This window comes from Corvus moneduloides, chromosome 16, assembly GCF_009650955.1.
Source record: "Corvus moneduloides isolate bCorMon1 chromosome 16, bCorMon1.pri, whole genome shotgun sequence".
NCBI classification, from domain to species: domain Eukaryota; kingdom Metazoa; phylum Chordata; class Aves; order Passeriformes; family Corvidae; genus Corvus; species Corvus moneduloides.
The window spans coordinates 2,658,429-2,685,407 of NC_045491.1; the positions used below are offsets into that span (position 1 = coordinate 2,658,429).

Genomic DNA, 26,979 nt, shown 5'->3' on the forward strand with positions numbered 1-26,979 from the left:
TAGTGTTTTACTAAATGCTTTTATTAAGTGTTGAGATTTATGATTGCACCTAAGAAAAAATGGGGGAATTTTATTAATATCTTTGTTTTTCAAATCAGAATGAAATTACATTGGCTTTTTATTTCCCTCAAAACATGGAAATGGCTTAATGGCTTTTCATTTCTCTTTCCTGTCATTGCAAAAAGAGCTTTTAATCTGAATTTGGTCATTGCTTTATATTAGACCTAGATATTCTCTAATGAAGTAGAATAAGATTTGTTTATGTTTTAATGAAAACACTGTGCATTCTTCAGTTAACCACATTTTATTCATGTCAGAGTAGTTCTAAAGCCTTCATATTATTCTTTTGGGATTCACTTATCCTCAAATGTGATGATTACAGATATCTTGCAGATCTATTTATAGCAATAGTCTTTTAAACCAGAACGTGGCACCTCTAGAACAGTTTTTAGTTGTCCCTAAGTCACGTTTAGTTGGTAATTCCTCTGCTTTTAATGTTTTTTGTTGATGTTTTCTGTGTAATTATGTGTTTAGAGAGATGTTGAGTGAGGGGTGCACACCAGACACTTGAGAAAAAATCCACTGTCACATCTTAAGGGAAGAGAGAAGTCTGGAAACATTTCAAGTAGAATTGTGTCAATGCAAAGCTGATTGAATATTACTTTTCTGCTCCCTAGTTGTTGCTCCAAAGTTTCCTTAAAAATAAAAACCCTAGGAAACTGCAGGAGGACACAGATGGCTTGGTCTTTGTACAGTTGCTGTGGCAAGCTGTGTTCACATGTCTGTATGTACATTGTGCTGTTGAGTGATTGGATCTTCTAAATGAAGAAAAACTGGCGTGGTGAAGCTGGTGGTCAGTTATTGTAGCTGGCATTTTGCTTTCTCTCATTTCCTCACAATTCTAGTGAGATTCCAGCATCTGGGACACTTGTTAAAAGCAGTGCTGGGGAGTAGGTTGGATCATGCAGACTGTGTGGTTCAATAGAGGAGGTGGTAAACACTCAGTGGAGGAGAGGATTGACCAGGAAAGCCTGATGATCCCTACCTCTGTTGGTGCTGTTACCACCCTTTCATCCTTTTCCAGCAGCACTGGGTGAAGGTACCACTTGATGGTGTCAGGCAGTTCTCCAGCATTGTGCAGATAGTGGCTGGTCAGCAGGGCCTCTTAATCAACAGTTAAAAATTATGTGGGGTGAGTTTTCATATGTAAGTGGCAGCTACAGACAGACTGAAAACTTAGTTAGAAATGCTGCATGATAATTGATGACTATTGTAGAGATCCACATTGATGCCAGAATAACTAAGCCTTGTTCACCTAAATAATTTCTGATAGTCCTGCTGTGATCTTGGGCTGTGACCTGGATGTTTAGAGAAGTGAACAAATGAAAACATAACATATTAATTAGTGATTAAAATCTAATTTGTTGGTTCAGAGAGTAAAATCTTTGATTTAAGTCCTTCTTCCTCTCTTCCCTGCCTCTCCAAGGAAAGGCATGGGATTTTGGGTCATGTCTGGTAATTGAAAGAATAGGTTTTGACTAGATGGTTGCCTCCAGCTGTCCCTCTTATGAGAGGGTGGAAATTTCCATGGTCAAAATTCTGTCTTATGGCCTAAGAGGACTTTATAGCTCTAGAGGACTTCATAGCTTGGTAGCTTAAATACTGAAAGTGGTTTTGTAATTGATGCTGGCCAAATTTATCTTCAAAGGTGCTAAAATATTGTTTCCCTTGACTTACTAATCTCTATTATCTTTCTATTCAATATAAATATTTGAGCAGCTATGTCTGATCAATGTAAAAGTAGAAAAAAGGATGCTTTTCATCCTGGTTCCTTGGAGGGCAGTTCGGAGCACGTGAGGTGCTCATTGTCTCCATTCTTTTTGTTTGAGATGAGAAGGTAACTGTGCTGAAGTTAGACTGCAGCCTGAAGAATAGCATGTACTGATTGGTACATTTATTTGATATTTTTGTGGGCTTTTTCCTTTCATGCTGTGACTTCTGTTTTGGTTCAGCGGGCCACGGAAGGGGTAGAGGTGAGAAACTCGGTGGAGGCACCAGGAACTTTTTTTGTTGTCAGAGTTTCCTTTTTTGTTGTTGTTGTTTTGTTTAGTTTTATTTTTTCTTTTAACTTGTGGTTTGTTAGTTTTACCATTGTGTTTTGGGCAGAGTGCATTGTGCCTTTGAGTGCAGTGCTGTGAATTGTCTTCTCTTTGACTGTGGCAGGGCTGTTTTGATCACGTTGCTGTTAAGGATGTTGAGCATGTTTGTACTAGGAGGAGCAGGATTTTCAGTTTCTGTGGCGGCATAAATGGTTTCAAAAGGTTTTATGTATTCTCAGCCCTGCACTTCAGTCCATGAGAGGAGTCTTGTGGGGTCTGTCTGGACAGATCAGATTAAAAGAGTGGAACCTAATGCTTTGTGTTTAAATTCAGTTGAGAAAATGCAATGTACTCGATAAAAGCACTGGAACTTGGTTTTAGAGAGATGGTGAGGGTGAATGTATTGTTTTGTTTTTTCCTTTCCCTTTTCTTACTGAAGGAAATCCATAACTGAAATACAGTCTCTATTTAAATCACACAATGAAAAAGAAGTGTTAAATTATATTGGACTCCTGGAGAATTTAATATCTAGTGGGAGAACAGAGCTGACTGTTAGTAACCAGCTATTTGCAAGATAGACTGAACAGTGCTGTGAGAAAGCTGTCTCTCTTTCTCTTCATGCGTAGTCTGGGGGTGTGGGGTGTATATGAGAAATGTTTTAGAGGGGAAGGTCTGGCTGTTTGATGCATGGGCCACTTGGTGTAGAGCAGTGAGCACTCCTAACGCCCCCATCAGCAGTATCATTACAGTGTTTAGCTCTTACCTGTAAAACACCACTCTACTGGCAAAGAAAATAAAATTTAAACCATGATATTACCAGAGGGGGAAGGGCAGACTTCCACAAGTGCAGTTTTTTCATGCATTATGGTAAGTTGATGCTGTATGTGTTAACCCTTTGCATTTGGCTGCTGACTGTGCTAATATGGAGAGGATAAAAGAAGTAAGATGTGTGATACTATTTTTATACATTATAGCCAGTAATATTTGTTTAACTGTGTTTCTTTTTACCTGTAGGAAATGAAGATTTGTTCAGCAATTATAAATTTATTCCATCTGATCCCAGCTGCCCCACAGACTCTGGTTAAACCTCTCCTGGAAGTTGTTATGAAAACAGAACGAGCAATGTTAATTGAGGTAAAAGTGGAAGTTGACACTGCTGAACTTTTTGCTTTATAGTCTTCCTAAACATCAGTATATAATAATTATAATATTTTAAATATGGTGTGAGAACATTTGATGTAATATGCTCTTCAAGCCTTTAGGAGGTAACATTTGTCTTATACCCTTAGAAGGGAAGTTTTGAAAGTGTCAATAAATTCTCATCATGCAAGTTCTGAACATTTTGTATCTGCATAAATGCCAAGTCAAATGTATTTTTCTGAGTGGTGGTAAATTAGTAGAAAATACTCTATAGTCTGCATTTTTAATTTAAGGTTTATGAATTTTTCAGGCTGGCAGTCCATTCAGGGAACCACTGATAAAGTTTTTGACACGTCATCCATCCCAGACAGTGGAGCTGTTCATGATGGAAGCCACTTTAAATGATCCACAGTGGAGCAGAATGTTTATGGTAAGCTGTGTGGGGAAAGGAGCAGGAAAAACCCTCAACTTGGCAAATCTGGTGAACAAAAGGGTTTCATCTTTTTGCATCTTTTTTTTCCTGTATGATCTTGTAGTCCTTAGTTATGGTATTACTCTTGGCTGCAGGGTTCCTGTTCTTGGTTTTGTATTTGTTTGTCCTGAAGTGTTGATTTTATACCTTTCCAGATCATGTAAGGCTATTACTGAAGTGTAGATGTTATTTTTATATACATGAAATATAACCTCTGCAACTTCAGTGTGGAACATAAAAGCTACAGGATGATATAACCGCCTGGTATTTCACCTTTTAAAGGTTATTAAAATTATTTCTTCCCCTTTTGCAGAGTTTCTTGAAACATAAAGATGCCAAACCTCTGCGGGATGTACTGGCAGCTAATCCCAACCGATTTATCACCCTGCTGCTGCCTGTGGGCACCCAGGCAGCCGTGAGACCTGGCTCCCCCAGCACCACCACAATGCGTCTCGATCTGCAGTTCCAGGCTATCAAGGTATCCATTTATCCTTGTTTGTCTCTGCACTGGGTAGTTAAAACCCCTTCAGCTACAAGCCTCTTACATCCAGGCTTTCAACGTGTGTGTGTGTGTGTCTATTACATACAAAAGCTCAGAGAAAACCACTTGTAAAAATGTGGAGTGTTTGTAGTCAGAGTTGCTCTGAGAAGGGAAAAGAGGCTCAAATTAACTATGCTTTCTTTGTCAAGTAGGATACAAGAGGAAAGCATGACAACAGAAAGAGAAATTTATTTTATTTTAATTCAAACTATTTTGTATTTCAGTCTTTTGTTTTGCTGTTGAATATTTTAGAACCCTTAATTGACCTTAAACAAGTGCTTGTATATCATTGTTTCTCCTGACAGATCTCTTGTGTGTTGACTGTGCATTTGTCTTGTTTTGCTTTGGACAGATCATAAGTATTATTGTTAAGAATGATGAATGTTGGTTAGCAAATCAACACTCCTTGGTGAATCAGCTGAAACGTGTATGGGTGAGTGAAGCTTTTCAGGAGAGACATAGGAAGGAGAACATGGCTGCAACAAACTGGAAAGAGCCCAAGCTGTTGGCCTATTGCCTGTTGAATTACTGCAGGTACGTAAAAATCTTTGTCTCCTAGACCCTGCATGCATTTTTTTAAAATTTTAGTTTTAAAAATACTGTAAAGGTATATGGGGCTACTAAAAATGGTTTGCAGTTATTGAAGAGAAAGTGTAATATATTTCATAATACTGCCATTAGCTCTAAAACCATGCCTGTGGTACTGGCTGCTCTTGCTTCTCTGCTCCTTTAAAAGATTAGTTTCATCAGCATGGTAATTTGTGTATTTTTTCACAGAAGCTTTGTATTTTATGTGTTTTCACAGAAGGAATTATGGTGATATAGAGTTACTCTTCCAGTTGCTTCGGGCTTTTACGGGTCGATTTCTCTGCAATATGACTTTCTTAAAGGAATACATGGAAGAAGAGATCCCCAAAAACTACAGTATTCCCCAAAAACGGGCTTTGTTCTTCCGGTTTGTAGACTTGAATGACCCAAACTTTGGAGATGAGCTCAAAGCCAAGGTAACTAAAGCAATTAAATCAAAGAAGCCTGGTATTTAGGTTTAATTTTCTTCTTGGGAACTAGGGCAACAAAACTCCTTACTTAAATGTCAACGAGTTTGATAATTGGCAGAGTCATTTAGGTGAAAATATCATACCTGAAGAAGAGCAATAATAAACAGAGACAGCAATTCATCTTGCTTTCAATGCTGACTGCTTTAGTTTACACTTTCTAAGAATCTTTGCCCTTGGAAGGAAGGAAGAGGGGAAAAAAAATCTGTGTGTGTCTTCTTCTTGGGGTTTTATTTATAATTTCCTTTTGTAACACAGTGTGTCCAGCAGGCAGGTTTGCATGTGACAGTACTTGAATGTTGGCTGCTATTAGAAGAATGGGACAGTACAGTAAAACTTCTTTTGTTTTTACTCTGTAGGTGCTGCAGCATATCCTGAATCCTGCCTTCTTGTACAGTTTTGAAAAAGGAGAAGGTGAACAGCTCTTAGGCCCCCCGAACCCAGAAGGAGATAATCCAGAAAGTATCACTAGTGTTTTTATAACAAAGGTAACAATCTTTGTTTACATTGAAGTATTTGAAAATTAAAACAAAAAGTTCTTCCTCTCATTTGACTTTTCATTCTGATTTGAATTAGTTGTTCTCTTCTGAATATTATGGTCTGTTACATCAAATTGCTTCATAATGTTGAATGTGGGATCCATCAGTGATCAGTAGGACTGGACTACAATTTTCAGTTTATGCTGTTTTCAGAACTGGAATGTGTCTTTGGAAATGGGCCTTACTTGGCTGTAATCCCAGTCTTTTTTATAAGGACAGCTTTCCATGAGCCATCATCAATGTCTTTCTAATTCACTGCTGTTTCGTGGAACCAGTCAGCAGTTATAAAATGCATGTTGTTGAAGTTGAGGGTTGGGGATTTTGATTTATTTATTTTTATAGGTTAGCACTTTGAGAGTTCCCAGATGTGCTTATTATTTAGAAGTTCACAGTTCAGGAGGTGGTTTTGTGGGTACTAATCTGAGTCAAGAAAGTAATTACAGGTTTTTAGTCTTCTTAAAAATTGCTCAAAAAAGCAAAAATTTGCGACTTTGCCTTTATAATAATAAAGGTTGTCTTTCTTTTGTTTTCAACTTCATTCCCTGTTCTTTGATCATGCCTGGAACTAGGTACTTGATCCAGAAAAGCAGGCTGATATGCTGGATTCTCTGAGGATCTATCTCCTGCAGTTTGCCACGCTGCTGGTGGAGCATGCCCCCCATCACATCCACGACAACAACAAGAACAGGAACAGCAAACTGCGGCGCCTGATGACCTTTGCCTGGCCTTGCCTCCTGTCCAAGGCCTGCGTGGACCCAGCCTGCAAGTACAGTGGCCACTTGCTCTTGGCTCACATCATTGCCAAGTTTGCCATTCACAAGAAGATTGTTCTGCAGGTATTGACCATGGGCTTGTGTTAAGTTCCATAGTGTGCTTTCTTTTATTTTAAGATTCAGAGTAGAACCTGCACGGTGGTTTTGAGTACTGAGTGTAGTTCAAACACCCCAAACAAATGCAGAAGCAGCAGGTCAAATGTTTAATACAAATTTACTTGGGAATAGGAGAGTATAGAAAGAAGCGTGAAGACAAATGAAAGCAGGAAGGGCAAGTAGTACAAGTAGACCTTTTGGTTGAATTAACAAAATTTGGAGTGTTTCTTCATTTAAGAGACAGACACTTCAGTTGAGGCACAATATGGGGACCAAGGGAAAACTTCAGATTGGACAGTGGAGAGGGAGGAAGAAAAGGGAATGTAAAGGAAGCAGAAATGTATGCTCTGTGCTTCTGCTGATGACGTATCATGATATTTTTAACAAATTATGGGCCTTGAGAGAAAAACTGTTTTTTAGAAAACATACATTGTAGTTTTCCTTCCTTTAGAAGTGCTTTGTGTTTGTAAATACTTACAGTATTAATGTTGATGAGAAACTTTGCTGTTCAGGTTTTTCACAGCCTTCTCAAAGCCCATGCAATGGAGGCCCGGGCTATTGTCAGGCAGGCCATGGCTATCCTGACTCCAGCTGTGCCTGCTCGGATGGAGGATGGACACCAGATGCTCACTCACTGGACACGAAAAATCATCGTGGAAGAGGGTCATACAGTGCCCCAACTAGTACATATTTTGCACTTGATAGTACAACATTTCAAGGTACTTTTACTGTTATTCTGGTACTCACTGTATCTCCTGTATCAAGGGAGTAAACAGAAGTTTGATTAGAAAAATGGCATAATCTGATTTATATGGTTTAGCTTCAAAATGCATCATTTGTCTGTGAAGATACTTATCTATAACTGAATACAACTATTTAATAGAAAATGATTTATTAAGCTCTCTCATGATTAAAGTTAGCACTTCAAATGTCAGAGTCTGCAAGATGAATTCATGACACATGCATCAGCAGTGTTCTTTAACAGGTCTGTGAAGATTCTCGACGAGTTCTATAAAAAAAGTGCAGAACCATATTCTTTGCCATCCTCCAGTAATCCTTGTATGTTTGACTTTATATATTCTGTGGTATTAACTAGATAACTATTGTCTCCAGCTAATGTATGTTGGGAAACATTAAACAAATAGTGCAATATAGGGGAATAGTGCAGAATGTCAACACAGGAACATTTTTGAAAACACCTATTAAAATGCAATCCAAAGGGACAGCTAATATACACATTTTCAGGAACTGATGCCTCAACAATTCTTGAAAGAATATCTGAGTGTGTTAAAATGTACATTGAATCTCTTTAAAAAGCTTGGAAAAAAATTGGCATGATTGGTCCTCAAGAAAAAAAAAAGAACATGTTCATTTGGGTGCATAAAATCAGTAGTCACTACTGAAAGTTGTAGCCAAAATACTATTTTCAATGCACCAGTTGCTTTTCCATATTGCAAAATTTGAAGTGGTACAGGTTTAGCAAACTTTGGGATTGATGACTGTTTTACAGTTTTGCTTTATTTCCACTTTGTAGGTTTTTTGTAGAATTTTATTGGTTAATGACTAACATTTCTGTGAAACCATTTTTTCAGGTTTATTATCCTGTGAGACATCACTTGGTTCAGCATATGGTTAGTGCCATGCAGAGACTGGGCTTCACTCCCAGTGTTACAATAGAGCAAAGAAAACTAGCTGTGGATCTTGCTGAAGTTGTTATTAAATGGGAATTGCAAAGAATTAAAGATCAGCAGGTAGGAAATCAAAATAAATGGGTAAAGATTGAACTGTTCCACGGTTGAATGTAGTTTTTTTTAACATGCACATTGCTGATATTTCAGCCAGATTCAGATATGGACTCAAGCGCAAGTGGAGAAGGAGCAAGTTCTGCCTCATCTGCTGTTAAAAGAGGATTGTCTGTGGATTCTGGCCAAGAAGTAAAACGCTTCAGGACAGCTACAGGAGCAATAAGTGCTGTAAGAAAAAAATCTGGGTTTATTCAGAGACTCTAAGCAGTGTAGTGTAATTGTTTTTTCCACATAACTCAAAACTCCCTAAATTGAAGGTTTTAGCTTTAGAAAATATTTAAAATCTGTTCTTGTTGTTTTCCTCCTTCAATCTTGCTGATGGCTTTTGTGTTTTGTGTGCATGCAGGTGTTTGGACGGAGCCAGTCCTTGCCAGGAGCTGATGCCCTTCTTGCCAAGCCCATTGACAAGCAGCACACAGATACTGTCGTGAATTTCCTGATCAGAATCGCTTGCCAGGTAGTGAGGTTGTTCTGATATGCCAATACCAGTGTGGCATTAGCAGCCAAACCCATAAACCCCTCTTTTCCCACAGGTCCTTTTAGGCTTGGATTATTCTAATGTTTCTATACTTTGTTTTCATGATTAATTTACATATTTGAGTGATGCTGCAAAGTATGCTCGTTCTATTGCCTAGGTTAAATGACCAGAATGCTGTATCCCAAAATATTTAGAGAGTTTTATAGGGAATGACTGTATCTAGCGGTAATGATTGTAGATGTATTTTCAAAATCCAGTATATGGAATTAGTTTCCTGCAGCATGCAGAACTAAAGCCTTTTAACAAATTTTGAGGGAATTCACTCTACTAGAATGGGGAAAATTATCTGGGTGTACCTCAAGGCTGACAAATTTTATGGCTTCTGCTCCTGCAGGAGACTCAGCTGGTAAGTAGCATGGGATTTTATATACCACAGTCCATTGCACAAAGTAGATGTGCTCTTAAGTATAAAGATGAATTGAGTAAAGAGCTGCACATGTTTATGGATACCTTGCAAGCAGTAAAGATTAACCATCTTGAGTATGTTCAGAGTTGTAGTAATAAAGGATGGGGTGAAAATTTTTTTAAAATACACCTTTGATGGTGTAATTTGGGTGATTTGGGTTAATTAGCAAGCAATTTAGACAGCAGTTCTGGTGTTTACTATTAGTTTTCAGCTTTTTTTACATTAAATACTGTACTGATAAAACTACTTAACTCATCCATTTCAGAAATAAGAAATTATATGCTTGCATGGAATGCATAATAAATTAATGAGTTGGTTCCAAAAGGGTGTCATTTTGTTAACTTTGATTAATTGCTAGGTAAATGACAACTCCAACACTGCTGGGTCCCCTGGGGAGTTGCTGTCTCGCCGCTGCGTCAACCTCCTGAAAACAGCTTTGAGGCCAGACATGTGGCCCAAGTCAGAACTGAAGTTGCAGTGGTTTGATAAGCTGCTCATGACTGTGGTAGGTAACATTTAGTCCTGTAGCTCTTTAGGTTTCCCTGGCATGTGAGATGATTGAATACTAGTGATATCTGAGTATAGATTTTTACAGGACTAATCTTTTCTTCTTTGTAGTGAAATAAATAGCTCGTTAAGTGTGTGAATTGCATCAGTGGTTATAATTTGTAGAGCTGCAGTACTTACTGGTTGGTGTGGTTTTTTTATTTTTGGGGTTTTTTTTTCTTAGTAGGAAGTTTTACAGATTTGATTTTATTGATGCCTAGTTTTCTGACTACATTATGGGAGTATGAAGTCCACTGAAAGGCAAGCTCCCTGTAATAGATGATACAACACTTTATATATTATCTATATCCTCTCTTCTGTCCTTTAAACTATAACATCATAAAATACAATGGTTTAGCTTAACTTCACTGATGGCCTGTCTCTGAAAGGTGTTGACAAAGAAATAAAACATCATCCTCTGTTGAAAGCATTTCTAACTAGCAGGGTTGCAGACAGATTTCATACCCTAGGATCACAAAAAACACCAGAAAGAACATACCTGTACCTGCTTAACTAACACTGTTATGGTTAAAAACTCTATAGTTGCCTGGATTTTTAGAGTTTTATGGTGCATGACTTACTTCAGATATTGACCTAGAACATCACTGCTGTAGAAACCTCAATCTGACAGGTTTTAACAGATTTGATCTGAATTTAGTAATCTGTGTAATTCTTGTTTTCCCCTGCTCACTGCCTTTTTCTATGTTTTCTCTTTAGGAACAGCCCAATCAGGCCAACTTTGCCAACATTTGCACTGGCTTAGAGGTCTTAAGTTTCCTGTTGACTGTGCTGCAGCCCCCTGCTATCCTGAGCAGCTTCAAGCCACTACAGCGAGGGGTAGCAGCCTGTATGACCTGTGGGAACACCAAGGTGTTGAGGGCTGTCCACAGTTTGCTGTCTCGCTTGATGGGCATTTTCCCCACAGAGCCAAGTGAGCGCTGTTTTCTTCCTCCCTTTATCCTTTATTGCTGCATAACTTAAGTGGTTGAGGGTGGGATGAAGGCACTCTTTGGAATGTGCTAATATTCTGTTTTATGATTCCTGCATTTAATGGTCCATTTTGGCTTGCACTTTGAACCTCTGATTAAAAAAGGAAAAGCTGAAGTAAGTAATCATGTGGAATACATCATTATCCGTTGACATAAAAACTTAATAACCTGTGGCTGTCATAACTTTAGTTCAAGAAATGCATGCTATGAATTTAATGTATTTTTGCAGTTAAATTTTTCAGCTTCAGAAGTGCAATTTTTTAGTTGTTAAGCTTTGCTGTTTTGCTGAAACAAGGAAGGGAGATAAAGTGTAAAAGAGAAAGGCAATAGGTAATATGCTGTGTCTTAATAGAAGCTAATTTAGATAATCTTTTCTTGGTAAAAAGTAGGTCAATAATGCAAGACTGCTCATCAAATTGAGTTACTCAGAAGAAGTGGTACACTATTATAAAAGGCATACTGGTATAATAAAGAGGTTTATATAAGTGAGGGAGCTGCCTGTTTGTTGGCAAGATAAGACTCCAGTGCTGTTTTAGTGACTGTAGCTCACAGTGTAACTGTGCTTTGCCTGTTCTGTGGATAATGTTACCAAAAGTAAACACACCTCTAAACTCTGCAGGTACCTCAAGCGTAGCTTCCAAGTATGAAGAGCTGGAGTGCCTTTATGCTGCAGTTGGGAAGGTTATCTATGAAGGCCTGACTAATTACGAAAAAGCCACCAATGCCAACCCTTCCCAGCTCTTCGGTACGTGTCCCACATCCCTGGCAGCTCTGTGGGAATGCCCCTGGATGAGACTTGTCTTTGTCAGGAGCTTCCCTTTTCCATAAGGAAATGGCAATCTGATCTAATGCAGAGGAAGCTGTGGGAAGCGTTTCAAGCTAACTTGTGAGATGAGCTTGGGATGTCAAATCTGTGAAGAAAGGGAATGGAGGGGGCTCATTGCATTCTGTCTTCTCCCTGAGGTGACTTGGGAGCAACTACTGGAGGTGGGGAGCTGCAGATCTGCTAGGTGGGAGCCTTTTGTATTCAAAGTGCATAGGAAAAAGCTACAGTATTGAAAATAGCTAAAAAAATAAAGTAAAAGTTACTGGAAGCTTCTTACATGGGAAAAACCAAATCTTGCAGGTCCTCTGAGATACAACAGAATAGTTTAAGGAATCTGTGTAAACAGTCTTATGTGTTCCTGCCTTTCTTTTTAGTTTTTTTAAAGCCTTATTTATTAGCTGATTTAGATGGTGTATTAAGATTTATGTATTTCTAGATCTTCAATTCTCAGTAATCAAGAAATTACAAAAATACTATTTTTTCTTGGGTGACAAAATCTGAATTTTTAGCATAGACCATTCTGAAGAGCTGAAATGTTTTTCTTTTCTTGTTTTTTTGTACTTACTGAACTGCTAGAGAACTCAGCTACACAAAAGAATGACAAAGATGTATTGGAATAATAGAGTTTGGCCCAGAAGTGGTTGTGTTGGTAATACAGACCTGAAATTGTACAATATTGGAAAACCTGCTGATTTAAATGGCAAATGTCCTTCACTATTCTGTTCTGTGAGCTGTGTAGATGGTTGTAATTTCACCTTGGGAATTGCCTATTTGTCAGATGTCAGGACGTGCTTTACATCAAACTAACCATGAAAGATGTTTCTTACATTTTGTCCAGAGCTCCCTTAAAAACAGCAACACAATCAAGTTGTCAGGAGGTGCATTTTGTAGTAATTCTGTGGCTCAGAGGCTGGACTTTGTGGGCCAAATTTTGTGCCCATTTGAGCATAAAAAGAAATCAAAACTTTGGCAGGAGCCATTCAATGATCAGAGCTCTGTGATGTGCTCTGTAGATATGTTGAATTAGAAAGTTGCAGGAGGTTTTTTTTCAGTGGGTATAATTTTACAGGATGTGTGTGCTTTTTCTTTTAAAGAGTGAAGTAGTCAACTTAGTTAACTTCTTCAATCTACAGAAACTGATTTAAGAAACTTTATAAATTTTCTATATTAGAAAAGCAAAATTATAATTTTTAAATTTATTTTATTTTTAATGACTAAACCCAGGCCTAGTCATCTAAGAGTTTGTCTACTTTGCTACTAAAAGACGTGCAACATCGGGTGTAGTTACATTTTTTTCACAGTCTTGGGGAAATATTTGCTCTCAATTCTTCCCTTCTTGTCCTCCCTTTTTCCCCTTGCTCTTCATCACACACTTTTATATATAAAACTCTGAAATATTTTGATTAGTGCAAAAGTAACCTTTTAGACTTAGACTAAGGACGAAAGTTGAGACTGAAATTTTTCTGCAAATCTCTCCAGATTTCTAATATTTGTAACTTGGGTAGTCCCATCCTTCTTTCATGGCATCCATACCTTACTCAGGTCATGCCCAAGGGAAGTTTTACTTCCTGAAGTCTTGTTTTTATCTCTAGGGACTCTGATGATTCTGAAATCTGCGTGTAGCAACAACCCCAGCTACATTGACAGGCTGATCTCAGTTTTCATGAGATCCCTGCAGAAGATGGTCAGGGAGCACCTGAACCCACAGGCCACAGCAGGAACAGCAGAAGCAAACACAGGTATTACATTGTACAGTCTGTTAATGATTGGAAGTGTTATAAAGCATTAAAATATCTTCATCCTAAGGGGATTCAGGTGTCTTTGCAGAGTTGGTGTGCATTGTTACTTGTTGAAAAACACTTGAGCCTTAGTGAGTGGAATTACTGAAGTAGCGAGAGCTAAAACTGCACTTAGGAGTTCCAATTACCTGCTTAGTATATGAATTTCAGTATTAGCCCAACCTTCTCAGTGGATGGTTAGTGAAGTAGCTGTTGAGCTGCAGCATACACAGAAATAGTGACATTCTTCAAGGCTTTATAGTGTTGATGGGAGACAGGCTGAATTTTTTTGATTGCTCTGTGCTTTCACTTTTTTTTGCTCCTTCCTATTTTATAATAATGGAACAACTGTGAATTAACTTGTTGGAGCTGATGCTTTAGTTTTTATCTTAAAATAGCATCTTTTTGAGTTTGTATAATTCTGTCTGTTGTCAAATGAATTAGGTCATGAGTCATTGAAAAAATCAGATGTTCTCGTAGAAGAAAATTCAGTGCTAGTAAAGGGCCTTGTAATTTACTAATGAATAAGCTACTGAAGAAAACACTTTGAAAGAATTGCTGCTGTTAGATTCCCAGCCCATACTTTAATTAGGTAAATGAGAACCTTGTAAATTTTATTAACACTGAGAAACAATTGGAAAATTATTAAACTTGACAGATAAGCAAGTCAGGAAATTAGCTGAACAGAATGAGAGAATTAGCTGCATCATAGACAATTTCTTTTACAAAGTTAATTGTAGTTTTTCAGAATTAGGGGTCTGTAATACCTTTTACTAAAGATTTGCAGAAAGGAAAAACAGACTTGCCTTTAGGATTTTGAATGGATTGGGTTTTGAAAGGAGTCACAGAATCATAGAATGGTTTGGGTTAGAAGGAACCTTAAGGATCTGATTCCAACTCCCTGCCATGGGCAGGGACACCTTCCACTAGACAGTTGCTAAAGCCCCATCCAACCTGGCCTTGGATTTTGTCTTAGTTCTTTAGGAATGTAAAGTAGTAATTACGAACTCTTTACTTCTGGGGATGTATTTCCAGGCAATAGGTGATGTTGTTGTTATTTTTAAAATTACAGCATCTTGGAAGATTTTTTTCCTAGGTGTTTCAGAGGTGTATACACAACTCTAATCCTTTTTTTGCATCCATAGCAGGTACAAGTGAACTGGTAATGCTAAGTCTGGATCTTGTGAAAACTCGCCTGGCTGTGATGAGCATGGAAATGAGGAAAAATTTCATACAAGCTATTCTAACATCGCTTATTGAAAAATCCACTGATGCCAAAATTCTTCGCGCTGTGGTAAAAATAGTGGAGGAGTGGGTGAAAAACAATTCCCCGATGGCAGCTAATCAGGTAAATTGAGTAGATAAAGTCATCATTGCTCTCAAATACTAAATAGCTATGAGCCACTATTATTCATCAGTTTTGACAATGAAGTTTGTAATGATGTGTTATAGATGTTTAGATGCCCTTGGTGAAGTTTAGACTGTCTTCATCCCCTGTGAAAATAGCTGCAGCTACAGATGCTTGGCATTTTATGGGCTTATGTTTGGTGTTTGATCTCAAACGCTGTTTTGTGAAGAACTTCCTTTAAAGTAAAGTTTTAAAATATGCTTCACATTAACCTAGGTAGAAAGATTCTTCAGGAGAAAGAGGACTAATGCTGATATAAATTGTGTTACACCGTAGCATTTTGTGGCCTCGTCAATCTGCCATATTTCTATTAAGAATTGAGCACTTAGTCTCGTACTGTACAAAAGGACCTACACTTTTTATAATATACACAAGAATTTTGTAATCACTGAACAGTTTAAGCCTATTTTTAGGCACAATTTAAAAATTCTCCAGCATATATTAGAAGGATAAATGCTTGAGTTATTTTTTGTTTTTTAAGAACTGTGACCTCCCAAGCTATTTTTCAGTACTTTAGAAGTGAAAGAGTCATGTAAAGGATGGCTGAGTTGTAGTCTGAATGTGCTAGTTCTCTGCATGTTTTAAGAAGAATTGATGAAATTAATCATGTCTTCTTTTACCACAGACACCTACTCTCCGGGAGAAGTCCATTCTACTGGTGAAAATGATGACTTACATTGAAAAGCGTTTTCCAGAAGACCTTGAATTAAATGCTCAGTTCTTAGACCTTGTTAACTATGTCTATAGGTAATTATAGCAATTAATCATTTACTGCAGCTTATTGGTTCATAATTTGTACCATATATGAACTTCGTAACATGTCATCAGTCTTTTTAGGTCTGAATTAAGGGATATTTTTATATATTTTTCTTTGCTAAAATGCAAAATCAATTCACTTCACTGAGACCACGGTACATATTTATGGAAGGCAATTTGAAAACAGAAGTTCCTTAGACAGGATTTTTACTTTTGGCACTGACAAAATATCTCCAGCACCCCAACTTCTTCCTTTCCCAAGATACCAAGGCATCCTTGTAGCTGACTGCATTCCTAACACTGTGGTCACAGCTAAATTCACATTGTCTTTTCACATCCACAGGATAGAAAGATTTTTTTTTTTTCTTGAAACTTTATTGTAAATTAGACTTTCAGGAGAGTTACTTTGCTAGGTAGACTTGAAGATTTTGAATCACAAGGAAATAATTAGAATGCCAGGTATTTAATGGTGTGCTGCTGCTTCACAGTATTTTGCAGTCAGTTTGCTGCTCTACTCTGCTGCTTCACTGTGCAAAGCCTTCATGTGCACTGGTGCTCAGAAGCTTTTATCAGTCAATAACATTTGTCATTTCAAACACCATACAGATGTGGCTCAGTGTTTCACAACTATGACAAGATTTTATCCTGGAAGAGTATTTCTGATAGTTCTGGGGCAGTTTTACATCAAGCAGCAATATTTTCTTTGCTGTTTCTCTCAAGAACTGCACCTGGCTGTTTGCCACATGTGGGTTTTTACTGAATGTCACCTCTTTGGGGTTTTAGTATGTCATACAAAACCTAGGAGTCTTGTCTTTCTAATAGCTCTGTTATTTCATCTTTATTAATTTTAGGGACGAGAATCTTTCTGGAAGTGAACTTACAGCTAAACTGGAGCCAGCATTTCTCTCTGGTTTGCGCTGTGCCCAGCCACTCATCCGAGCCAAATTCTTTGAGGTCTTTGACAATTCCATGAAACGTCGCGTTTATGAGCGCTTGCTTTATGTGACCTGTTCCCAAAACTGGGAAGCCATGGGGAATCACTTCTGGATAAAGCAGTGCATTGAGGTAGGGAAACTACTTGTATCAGAAACGTGTTTTATTCCTCATTTTTTTTTTTGGCTGGCTGTAAAAGCATTAGTGATGTGTGTACTGTCCTTATCAAAGCTGAAAATACCAAGTCCGCTGCCTCAGCTCCTGTGGTGCTTAAAAATATACACTGTGTCTAAACAGTGAAATGCTGATGCTTGGAAAGTGGCTTTAATATAAATGTTTAAAATCTGTTTTCTCTGCCAAAAGCTTAATGACCAGGTTAATACTTTTTAAGGAAAACAGACTCTTACAACTGATAATGAATATTAAAAAACCCCAAGAATTGTTATAGGAGAAGATTTGAGGAAAACTGTTAAGCTGGAATGTCTCCTCTAGCAGTATGACAGCTGTTAGGTAGGATTGCATTGAAATGAAATTGCATCTTTGCTTGGTTTATTTAAAATAAAATGGGACAAAACCTTTTATTTTAACAATTTGCATATTAAAGCATGAATTTAAGGTGACTGTGAACATCATTTTTAGGGTAACAGTCTGTATTTATTAGCAGATTCAGGGCACTTAATACATGTGTTGAAAAGTACAAAATACAGACTTTAGGTGTAGGAGATTCTATTAATAAAGGTGCTAAATAGGCCTTAAACTTACTATTGCAACTTTTACCTTGTTTCTAAGTATTAAACCATAGTGACGATTTCTTTGAAGTACTGCAGTAAAATGTATGTTCAAAAGCTCTTGTTACTTCTCCATGTGGTAGCTGCTGTTGGCAGTGTGTGAGAGGAACACCACGATTGGCACCAGCTGCCAGGGGGCCATGCTGCCCTCCATCACCAACGTCATCAACCTTGCTGACAGTCACGACAGGGCGGCCTTTGCCATGGTGACACACGTCAAGCAAGAGCCTCGGGAGAGGGAGAACAGCGAATCCAAAGAGGAGGTAACTGACAGAAAATGCTGTGGAAAAAGCAATCTCTTTGGTGGAATTCAGCTCTTCTTAGTTTCTCATTGAATAACTTTGGAGAAGGCGTAATGAAGATGATGTGTGCAGATTGTGTTGCTTGTGTTTTAAGCATGCATGGGTCTCTCAGAAGTCTCATTCATTCATTTAGCCTTTACTTCAGCACTCTAAGCAATTATATGTCTGAACGTGAAGAAGTAGCAGAAACAGGGAGACCTGAAATAAATTGATCAGGATTGTGGAAAAAAAGCAAAAGTACATAGAAGATACCTATGTTTATATATACTTATATATAAACTTTATATATACTTACTAAGCTGTTTACTTCTGTGTAGGATGTTGAAATAGACATTGAATTGGCTCCAGGAGATCAGACCAGCACTCCCAAAACCAAGGAACTTTCAGAAAAAGACATTGGCAACCAGCTGCACATGCTGACCAACCGGCACGACAAATTCCTCGACTCCCTTCGGGAAGTGAAGGTGGGTGCAGGCTGTTGGTGACAAAGCACCTTAATCCTCAAACCTTCAAACTGATCTGAGGTGGTTTTTTTTTCCTCTTCTTCTATCTCACACTTCTGATTTTTTTAGCTGAATTTTGTTATGTAGACATCTCTTACAATCCGTAATTTCTTATGGTAAAAAATAGGTTTTTGCCTATGGTAAAAAATTCTTAAGCCTTCACTTCATCACTAGTTATTACTGTGTCCCTTTTCTACAAAATTAAATATCATGCCCCTTCACCTGTAAGTGTATTTTAACAATTCAGTTCAGAAACTAGTGATGAAAAGCACAGGGTATAGGGTCAAAAATGTGTATCAGCATCTTACGATTAAATAATTTCTAAGAAAATCATTTTAGCTGAGAGCTATGTTTGAACAACTCTCACAGTAGTACCAGGTCTCTCCAATTAACCTGATTGTTCCTATTACCAAGATAATCAATGTCTTTGCTTTTTCCTTCTTTTGTTTTTGGTGGTTACAGTGGTGAATCAGAGTCTTGATCAGCATGAAAATAGGATTAACTTCTTGTTGCTAGTCTATATTGTTAAAGAAAACATTTTTGTTGAGAAGGCATTTGCATTACTACTTAAACAACTGTATAACTGAACTTTTTGCCACAGAATTAATTGTATTTTCCTATTTCCATGCATCTCTTTGTTTCCAGACGGGAGCGTTGCTGAGTGCCTTTGTTCAGTTATGTCATATTTCCACACCTTTGGCAGAGAAGACTTGGATACAGCTTTTTTCACGACTTTGGAAAATCTTGTCTGACAGACAGCAACATGTGAGAACCTCTCTCTCTCCCACTCACAGATTCCTCTTTGTAAATGACTGCTGTTCCAGGAAAATGTATTTGTGTGGTGACTTTGTTCTCTTGCTTTGAGATATTTGCCATTCTTAGGCTGGTGAATGCTGTATAACTGTATCGATTCCTCTTTTGAAAGAAATAGGGCCTTTCATTTTACAGACAGAAATGTACTTATTGAATGGTTGTTCACTGTACTAAAGAGATTTTAAATCTGATTTCTCTAATTGAAGAATCTGAATAGACAGATAACTATTATGTTTTTTCTTCTAGGCTCTAGCAGGTGAAATAAGCCCTTTCTTGTGCAGTGGTAGCCATCAGGTGCAGCGAGATTGCCAGCCAAGTGCCCTGAACTGCTTTGTGGAAGCAATGTCACAGTGTGTTCCTCCCATTCCCATCAGACCTTGTGTCCTGAAATACTTGGGTAAAACTCACAACCTCTGGTTTCGTTCTACACTGATGCTGGAACATCAAGCCTTTGAAAAAGGACTGAGTCTTCAGATTAAGCCTAAACAGACAACAGAATTCTATGAGCAGGAAAGCATAACTCCTCCTCAACAGGTACTGTTATATTTATTGAAATACCTTATGAAATACTAAGAGAGAAATCTAATACTGACAAGTCCTGCACTAAACCATGACCTCAAGTGTCACATTCACATCTATTTTAAATACCTCCAATGGCAGTGGTGCTAGCATTGCCCTGGGCAGCCTGTTCCAGTGCTTTACAAGCTTTTCAGTGAAGACATTTTTCATAATATCAAATCTAAACCTCCCCTGGTGCAACTTGAAGCTGTTTCCTCTTGTCCTGTTGTATAATTGCCTTGTTGAAAAAATTTTGTTTTCTGTGATTCAGTCTGGTGTGTTAGGGAAGACAGGCAAGAGTCAGTGTTACAAGCCTTAGGATTTTTTTTGTCATGGATTGTTATTGTTCTCAGTACTTGGTTGTTACTAATTGCTTGCCTTGTAGAATTTTAAAGAGAGTTTTAATTATAAGCACTTCTCTATTTCCATGTCTCTGTCAGCTTGCCTCAGTGTAGAACATGGGGTTTCCTACCTACTGTGCTTTATATGGACAGCTTGACTGTGGAGAAATATGTGTTCTTAACATTGTAGGAAATCCTGGATTCCCTTGCTGAGCTCTACTCCTTGTTACAAGAAGAGGATATGTGGGCTGGGCTGTGGCAGAAACGCTGCAAATTCCCAGAGACAGCAACAGCCATTGCTTATGAACAGCATGGCTTTTTTGAACAGGTACAGTCTTGATTTTAGAAATGATCTGAGTAGTTCTACTGTCAGCATGAATATTTTGGTCAGCAAGAAAAAACTCTGAATATTAACTTCAGTCTTCTAAAGTGGAAAGTGCCATGGCTTCCCTACTGTCTACAGCAGTAGTTTGAGGCCCTGTAATACTGAGGTAAGGTGAAATTTTTGTGCACACCCATCAGATTTTCATGACATTTGTCAGGCTGCCAAATAATGACTATATTCAGGAATGAGTTTTTTAATATTCAGGGCTTGCTTTTTTTTTTTTTTTTTTTAAATTATGAAGGTTTTCTTATCACTTGTTTTTAAAAAGAAAAGAGTATTGAGTTATTGTGTATATAGCAGATGGAAACATGGAATGTTGATATTTCTTTAGGCACAAGAAACTTATGAAAAAGCAATGGAGAAGGCTAAAAAAGAGCACGAACGGAGCAATGCCTCCCCTTCCATCTTTCCTGAGTATCAGCTCTGGGAAGACCACTGGATTCGGTGAGACTTGACAGCTGATGTAGAACAAGTATTTCACCCTGCAAATAGAAGCAAAATACCCTGCTGTTGGTTTAAAGCATTAGTTATGAGAATAAACTTACCTCAGGACTCAGCTCACATACAGGGAAAACTTAAGGGAATAAAAGCAGCTATTTTGTATTCCTTTAACAGAACCTCAGCAGTGATATGCCTGAATTGCTGTAAAAATGTAATTTGCTATTGGTAGAAAAAGACTAGAGCTAAAATTTGTTTTTCCTATTTAAAATGGTTGTTCTGGGAGACACAAAATGCAGCTCTTCCCTGTTCACAGATTTCTGTATTATAACTGGTAATAAATAAATTAAAAAAAGAAAATAGTCTTCTCATCTGGATAAAACTTCTTCAATGCCTGCAAAGCTGCTTGCAGACAAACAAATATGCAGATAATATTCTGATACACAACATTTATTGTCACTTTTATTGAATTTTATTTATTTTGGCTTTTTTTTTTTTTTCCCTAACCAAATTGACACTGCTTTTGATTTTCTTAGTTGCTCAAAAGAGTTGAACCAGTGGGAGCCTTTGACAGAATATGGCCAGTCCAAAGGTCACATAAATCCTTACCTAGTGTTGAAGTGTGCATGGAGGGTCTCAAACTGGATTGCTATGAAGGAGGCTCTGGTGCAGGTGAGTGAGAGCTTTTTGTGCTCATGTTTAGTTTCTCCTCATCCTGTCTTGGGTATCTTCATCCTTACTGTTTTAAGAACCATCCCATGAGAATAAGCTGGTGGTTATTGTTCTTGAGGCTGCTATAAACTGCCAGGCTCTATGGACTTCTTGGGGCAAATGGCAGACTTCTGTTGGAGTTGCCAGTAGATTGTCTGGAATTTATGGTTTTTTAGCCTTGTATATGGTGTCTCTAATCTATAGAAGATGGAAAACATGGGGAGTTTTTTGTGTTTTGGTTTGGTTTTTCTTTGGTTTGTTTTTTCTGTTTTTTTTTAATTTTTTTTTTTTATTTTAAGGAAATATATCCTCTTTTCATGGTAGATAGAGTTGTTCATCTGTGATGAGTTAATATAGAAACATTAACCAGATGTCAAACTGATATCTAAAAGGTGAGAATACTGCATTAAATCACAGGTGGAAAGGAGCTTGCAGATTTTCCTTGCACTGTTGTATACAGTGTGACATCACTGGAATTACTCTGCTAAAGATGCCAGAATTTGCAATAAAGGGGTGAAGTGCATATTTAAAATACAATGTGAAGCCAAATCTCTGAGTAGCAGACTGCATATGCAACAAAAACTCTTACGTGTGCTATTTACATTTCAATTAATTTCTTTTGTTCCTCTAAGGCTTAGTATTTTGTGTCCTATTTAAGTATGCAACTTCAGAGGCTAAGTATAGAAATACAATTATTTGAGAAACTTTTAAAGCCTAAAATAAGAACTATATTGTACAGTATATTATAAGCCTTGGGCTTGAGCAGAGTGAAATAGATCATGTCTGACAGGTTCTGGTTTTGTACAATTGCAAGCTGAGTGGAAGTGACAACCCTGAGTAAGTGCTGATATTAAATGTATTAAATGAGGTAGTTTCAGTAATGAGACATTTACTAAATGACTAAGGAGAAGATGCTGCTGAAGCCATAAATGGAGCCTTTGTGACTCTACTCAGGTTCTTGTAAGAGTGTCAGGACATGTTTGCATAAATATTAGGATCTGAAAGAATAATTGATTCTATGCTGCTGTACTCACTACTCCAATTTTATTGATATTCTTGAATGTGGCTGTTTTTTTGGTTGATTCACAAGAGAGGCCAGAAAGGATAGCAAATATCTATCAGTTTTCATAAATCTTCGTGAAAGATTTTTAATAATCTGCTGCCCATTAAAGTTGAACTATTAAAACAGCAAGTAGCCTTTGATAGGACCCAAGACTCATTTCCATTTGCTCACACTGCCATTGTGTTTAATGATCCAGTAGATAACATAATAAAGAAGGAGATTATTTTCACTGTGTAAGTGTAAGGATGCTACCTGGCATGTTCTCTTTGCTGGCTCAGGTGTAAAAGTTAGTTGAGGATAACAGGAATAACAGTTGTAATGGTCACCATACAGTTGATCAACAAGGATAATGCAGAGGGATTTCTGTGTTGCACATCAAACCATAAAGGGCTCGATGTAAAGTGGAGGAAAAAGAAGTGAAAAAGTTGTAGATTAAAGGTGTGCAGTGTCAGCTGCTGAGCACTGGCTCAGTGCAAGTTTGCTCTAAACTGCTCTCAGAATTCAGGTGCTGCACAATTGAAGTGCTTTGCTGGGTTTAGTTGCCATATTTCTACTGTTCCAGAATTCTGAGGAAATGGTTTAAAATTATTTTATAAATGATTTTAACACTACGACCTGACTTTGCACCTGTGCTCAGAAATGACCTTATCATAAATGAGAAGGTTGGTTATTGATTACTTGCAAAAATATTAGCAGCTCATTTTCATAGATTTAGCAATGCCCTAGAGTAGACAGGAAGTATAATGCTGCATAACGTGGGACAGGTAGGGACAGGATCCTTTTGGGTGAGAAGTTGCCATTACATGTTCTGGAGCCCCTGAAGCATTTCAGACACTGTCTGTTATCTGCTGAGAAGCATCTTTTGGCTTTGTACAGGGTGAGTTGTTTGCTGTGAGCTTCCTGCTCCTGTGGCAGGGCTGCTTCGGGCTGGCTCAGCTCTTTGAGCTGCATTACACTTGTCAGTGTAAAAATACCCCAGCAGCAGCTTGGGCACTTCTACTCTTGTGCTGATCTGGCAGTTTATGTGCTAGCCTGCCCTTACCAGTAACTTCAGGAGAGCTGAAGCTCCTCTAGTGACATAAACGTTAATACTTCAATCTGATCTATTCAGAAGATGAGATTCTCTTTAAAGCATTAAAGCTGTTTGTTTAAGAATGCTTTAAAAAAATGAACTGTTTGCATAGGAACGATCTTCACTGGATGTTTTTCCTATTCCGTGACCAGGTGGAGTTGAGTTGTCCAAAGGAGATGGCCTGGAAGGTGAACATGTACAGGGGGTACCTGGCCATCTGCCACCCCGAGGAGCAGCAGCTGAACTTCATCGAGCGCCTGGTGGAGATGGCGAGCAGCCTGGCCATCCGCGAGTGGCGGCGGCTGCCCCACGTCGTGTCCCACGTCCACACCCCCCTGCTCCAGGTAACCACCAAAGAGCTCTTATTTCCAGTTGTTCTCCAGTAGCAGGTTTCAGAATTTTAGTAGCTGCAAGTGTAAAATATTTCAGTGTATAGTACTGATAGTTTTTGCATCATGGTATTTTTTTGTTCAAAGTTGCAGAGCGTGTGTTTCTATTTCTTTGAAGTACCTGGTGCTTGTCAGGAAGAGCTTGTAAGAGATTGAAACCACTTTTTTTTTCAGACCTCCTGAAATATTTTTGGGAAGCACTTGGCACAATTCTGGTTATGTGGAATATGAAGTTTAACTATTGCATGAAACGAAGTAGCATGTATTACATGGTGAAAAATGAATGGTTGTGTCCTCTGCAACTTTCACACACGTTTTACCATAACAAAACTGGACTGCTGTTTCCTTTTGAAATCAAACATCAAAATCAAGTATCAAATATCAACACCCTGTTGGTTTTCTCTTGGATTTAATTATGTAAATAATTCATTTTGCAACTGTAAGAGAAGAATTTTTGAGAGTAGATGTTATTTCCAAGTATAATTAAATGGAAGTAGGTGCCTAAATCCATCTTAAAAAATAGGATTTGACTTTGAGTTGCTTTTAGAAGCTTCCTGAAAATGAATCTTGTATCCTTTGATCTGTGTGGTACAGCTGGAGCCAGTGTGGAAGTGGGGCTGGAGCAGGATCATGCTGGGCTTGGCAGTGTGGGATCTAGGCAAAACATTCAATTCATCTGGCATTTAGGCTGACTTTGTCCCTGTTTAGGTATCTTATAAATATATACCTGACAAAGATTAGCTCTTGTTCCTGTGGAGGGAACCTTTCATCTCCAGGGGAGAAACTGTGGAATATCTCAGTGCCACCTGAACTGAGATGTCATAACAGGGATCATTTCTTGATGGGCCATTGCTCAGAGATCTGTGACTGTGCCCTGCCTGTGGAAGTGCAGAGGACTTTGCTTTGAGTTCTCTTTGATACAGAGGCCTCTGTGATTCTGTTAAGATCAGTAGTTTCACTCTGTGTGTGTGATTCATAACTAATCTACACGGTATGAGAAGGGACCTCTATAAAATGATTGTTCCTGTTGGTAGAGCTCACACAGCAGCTCATACCTTTGAATTTTTATAGTATAAATTGATGCATCAGATGAAGTGAATGAATATGGAAGTTTTCTCCATATTTAGAAGAAATTATCAAGTAAATAGGTACAGTGTGTGAGCTCACACAATACCCTTAGATGGCTTCTCAATGAATTTAATTCCTTCCTGATAAGTTTTCACCCATATTTCAAGTTTTCCCCCCGCCCAAGAATGGCAGCATCTGCAGCATGAGAAGATTAATATTACTAAATAAAGTATTTAAGTACTTTCAGATATCAATTAAAACAAGCTTTTAAAACAATCTAATATGTATATATCCCTCATGAAGAAATGATAAATTAGTCAGTGACTGACAGAGGTACAAATGCAGCCTTCAATTTGCACTGCAGTAATTACTTTTTTTTTAATATCAGATAGTATGTGATTAAATACCCATGAGAAAATTAAATTTATGTGATGAATGGGTGTAGGATGAAGGTTAAGCTATTGTGAGAGCTGATACTGAGATGACTGTAGGAAAATATTACTTTAATTTATTTTGTTTCAAGAGATTTCACTCTATAAATTTGGACTGCCTTTTTTTTCTCAAATAGTTATCTCATTTGGTTGATTAACAATGAATACAACTGTTATCTGCCAAGTGGTAGCTTAGAGAATACTACACTGGCTTTATTGTACTACGGGTAATTAAATTCCATTAAAGTTTGTGGGCCTTTTCTTCAGGTGGTTGTAGTTTTAACAAACTGTCTTCTGCCTTTAGTGGGTTCGAGACTGCTGCCATCTTCTGTTTGTTCCTTATTTATATTGTTTAATGTCTTCTAGGCAGCACAGCAAATAATTGAACTTCAAGAAGCAGCCCAAATAAATGCAGGATTGCAACCAACTAATCTGGGGAGGAACAACAGCTTACATGATATGAAGACTGTTGTAAAGACTTGGAGGAACAGGTTACCTATCGTGTCAGATGATTTATCCCACTGGAGCAGCATTTTCATGTGGAGACAACATCATTACCAGGGTAAGTTTGCCTGATCCAGCATGCTCTCATCACAGAATTTTCCAACAACACATGGTTTGAAATAAGTGGCTTGATTTTGACAAGTTTTAGACTTTATTCAATTTTCATTAAAGCGTTTCATCATCTTAAGTCATCCATATCATGTGTGTTGCTGTGTAAGATGCTGCTCTCTGTATAATGCCATTTACCATGACAAGCACTTCACATTCCCTTTCCAGCCATTGTGACTGCATATGAGAACAGTTCCCAGCATGATCCCAGTTCCAACAATGCCATGCTGGGAGTTCACGCCTCTGCTTCGGCCATTATCCAGTACGGAAAGATCGCTCGCAAGCAAGGGCTGGTGAACGTGGCCCTGGACATCCTGAGCCGCATCCACACCATCCCCACCGTGCCCATTGTGGACTGCTTCCAGAAGATTCGGCAGCAAGTCAAGTGTTACCTTCAGCTGGCTGGAGTCATGGGCAAAAATGAGTGTATGCAGGTAGGGCAGCTTTATCCCTGAAGCTGTTGTTGGAACTCGTGAGATTGCAGGGGCCATCAGATACATTGATCTAAACAAGCTGCCTCTATCCAGAACAGAGGCTCAGTTTCTTTGGCAGGGAGTGTTGTTTTAAGTTGTGCTCTTAGTCCAAAGCAGTTAATGTCCTCTTTGAACTGGATACTGTGAACATATTAAAAATTAGCTGACCCAGAAGTAAAGTGGGAGTAGGTTTTTTGAAATCCTCCAAGATCGATATATGGAAGGGACTTTGAAAATGGCATTATTTGTGATGGGAAGAAACAACAGTGCTGCAAGACTAACTGAAGCTCTAAGTCAGTTCTGAGTGTCTGACTCATGAGTGGTGAAGTAAA

At 38.2% G+C, this 26,979-nt stretch overlaps 1 protein-coding gene across 2 annotated transcripts in view; it reads left to right on the plus strand.

Annotated features, from left to right (window-relative positions):
• Nucleotides 1-26,979, plus strand: part of TRRAP (transformation/transcription domain associated protein) — a 77,877-nt gene that overhangs the window by 26,914 nt on the left and 23,984 nt on the right. For both annotated transcript variants that reach the window (XM_032125684.1, XM_032125685.1), the window contains 28 exons: nucleotides 3,114-3,233; nucleotides 3,550-3,669; nucleotides 4,025-4,189; nucleotides 4,605-4,786; nucleotides 5,058-5,256; nucleotides 5,667-5,795; nucleotides 6,416-6,682; nucleotides 7,228-7,434; nucleotides 8,308-8,466; nucleotides 8,554-8,688; nucleotides 8,867-8,977; nucleotides 9,823-9,969; nucleotides 10,728-10,941; nucleotides 11,619-11,744; nucleotides 13,418-13,564; nucleotides 14,749-14,951; nucleotides 15,637-15,758; nucleotides 16,619-16,832; nucleotides 17,572-17,751; nucleotides 18,108-18,254; nucleotides 18,939-19,058; nucleotides 19,353-19,640; nucleotides 20,196-20,333; nucleotides 20,722-20,834; nucleotides 21,365-21,500; nucleotides 23,827-24,018; nucleotides 25,929-26,124; nucleotides 26,343-26,608. In XM_032125684.1, the coding sequence (XP_031981575.1) occupies nucleotides 3,114-3,233; nucleotides 3,550-3,669; nucleotides 4,025-4,189; nucleotides 4,605-4,786; nucleotides 5,058-5,256; nucleotides 5,667-5,795; nucleotides 6,416-6,682; nucleotides 7,228-7,434; nucleotides 8,308-8,466; nucleotides 8,554-8,688; nucleotides 8,867-8,977; nucleotides 9,823-9,969; nucleotides 10,728-10,941; nucleotides 11,619-11,744; nucleotides 13,418-13,564; nucleotides 14,749-14,951; nucleotides 15,637-15,758; nucleotides 16,619-16,832; nucleotides 17,572-17,751; nucleotides 18,108-18,254; nucleotides 18,939-19,058; nucleotides 19,353-19,640; nucleotides 20,196-20,333; nucleotides 20,722-20,834; nucleotides 21,365-21,500; nucleotides 23,827-24,018; nucleotides 25,929-26,124; nucleotides 26,343-26,608 (4,743 nt within the window). The remainder of the gene's footprint in view (nucleotides 1-3,113; nucleotides 3,234-3,549; nucleotides 3,670-4,024; nucleotides 4,190-4,604; nucleotides 4,787-5,057; nucleotides 5,257-5,666; nucleotides 5,796-6,415; nucleotides 6,683-7,227; nucleotides 7,435-8,307; nucleotides 8,467-8,553; nucleotides 8,689-8,866; nucleotides 8,978-9,822; nucleotides 9,970-10,727; nucleotides 10,942-11,618; nucleotides 11,745-13,417; nucleotides 13,565-14,748; nucleotides 14,952-15,636; nucleotides 15,759-16,618; nucleotides 16,833-17,571; nucleotides 17,752-18,107; nucleotides 18,255-18,938; nucleotides 19,059-19,352; nucleotides 19,641-20,195; nucleotides 20,334-20,721; nucleotides 20,835-21,364; nucleotides 21,501-23,826; nucleotides 24,019-25,928; nucleotides 26,125-26,342; nucleotides 26,609-26,979) is intronic.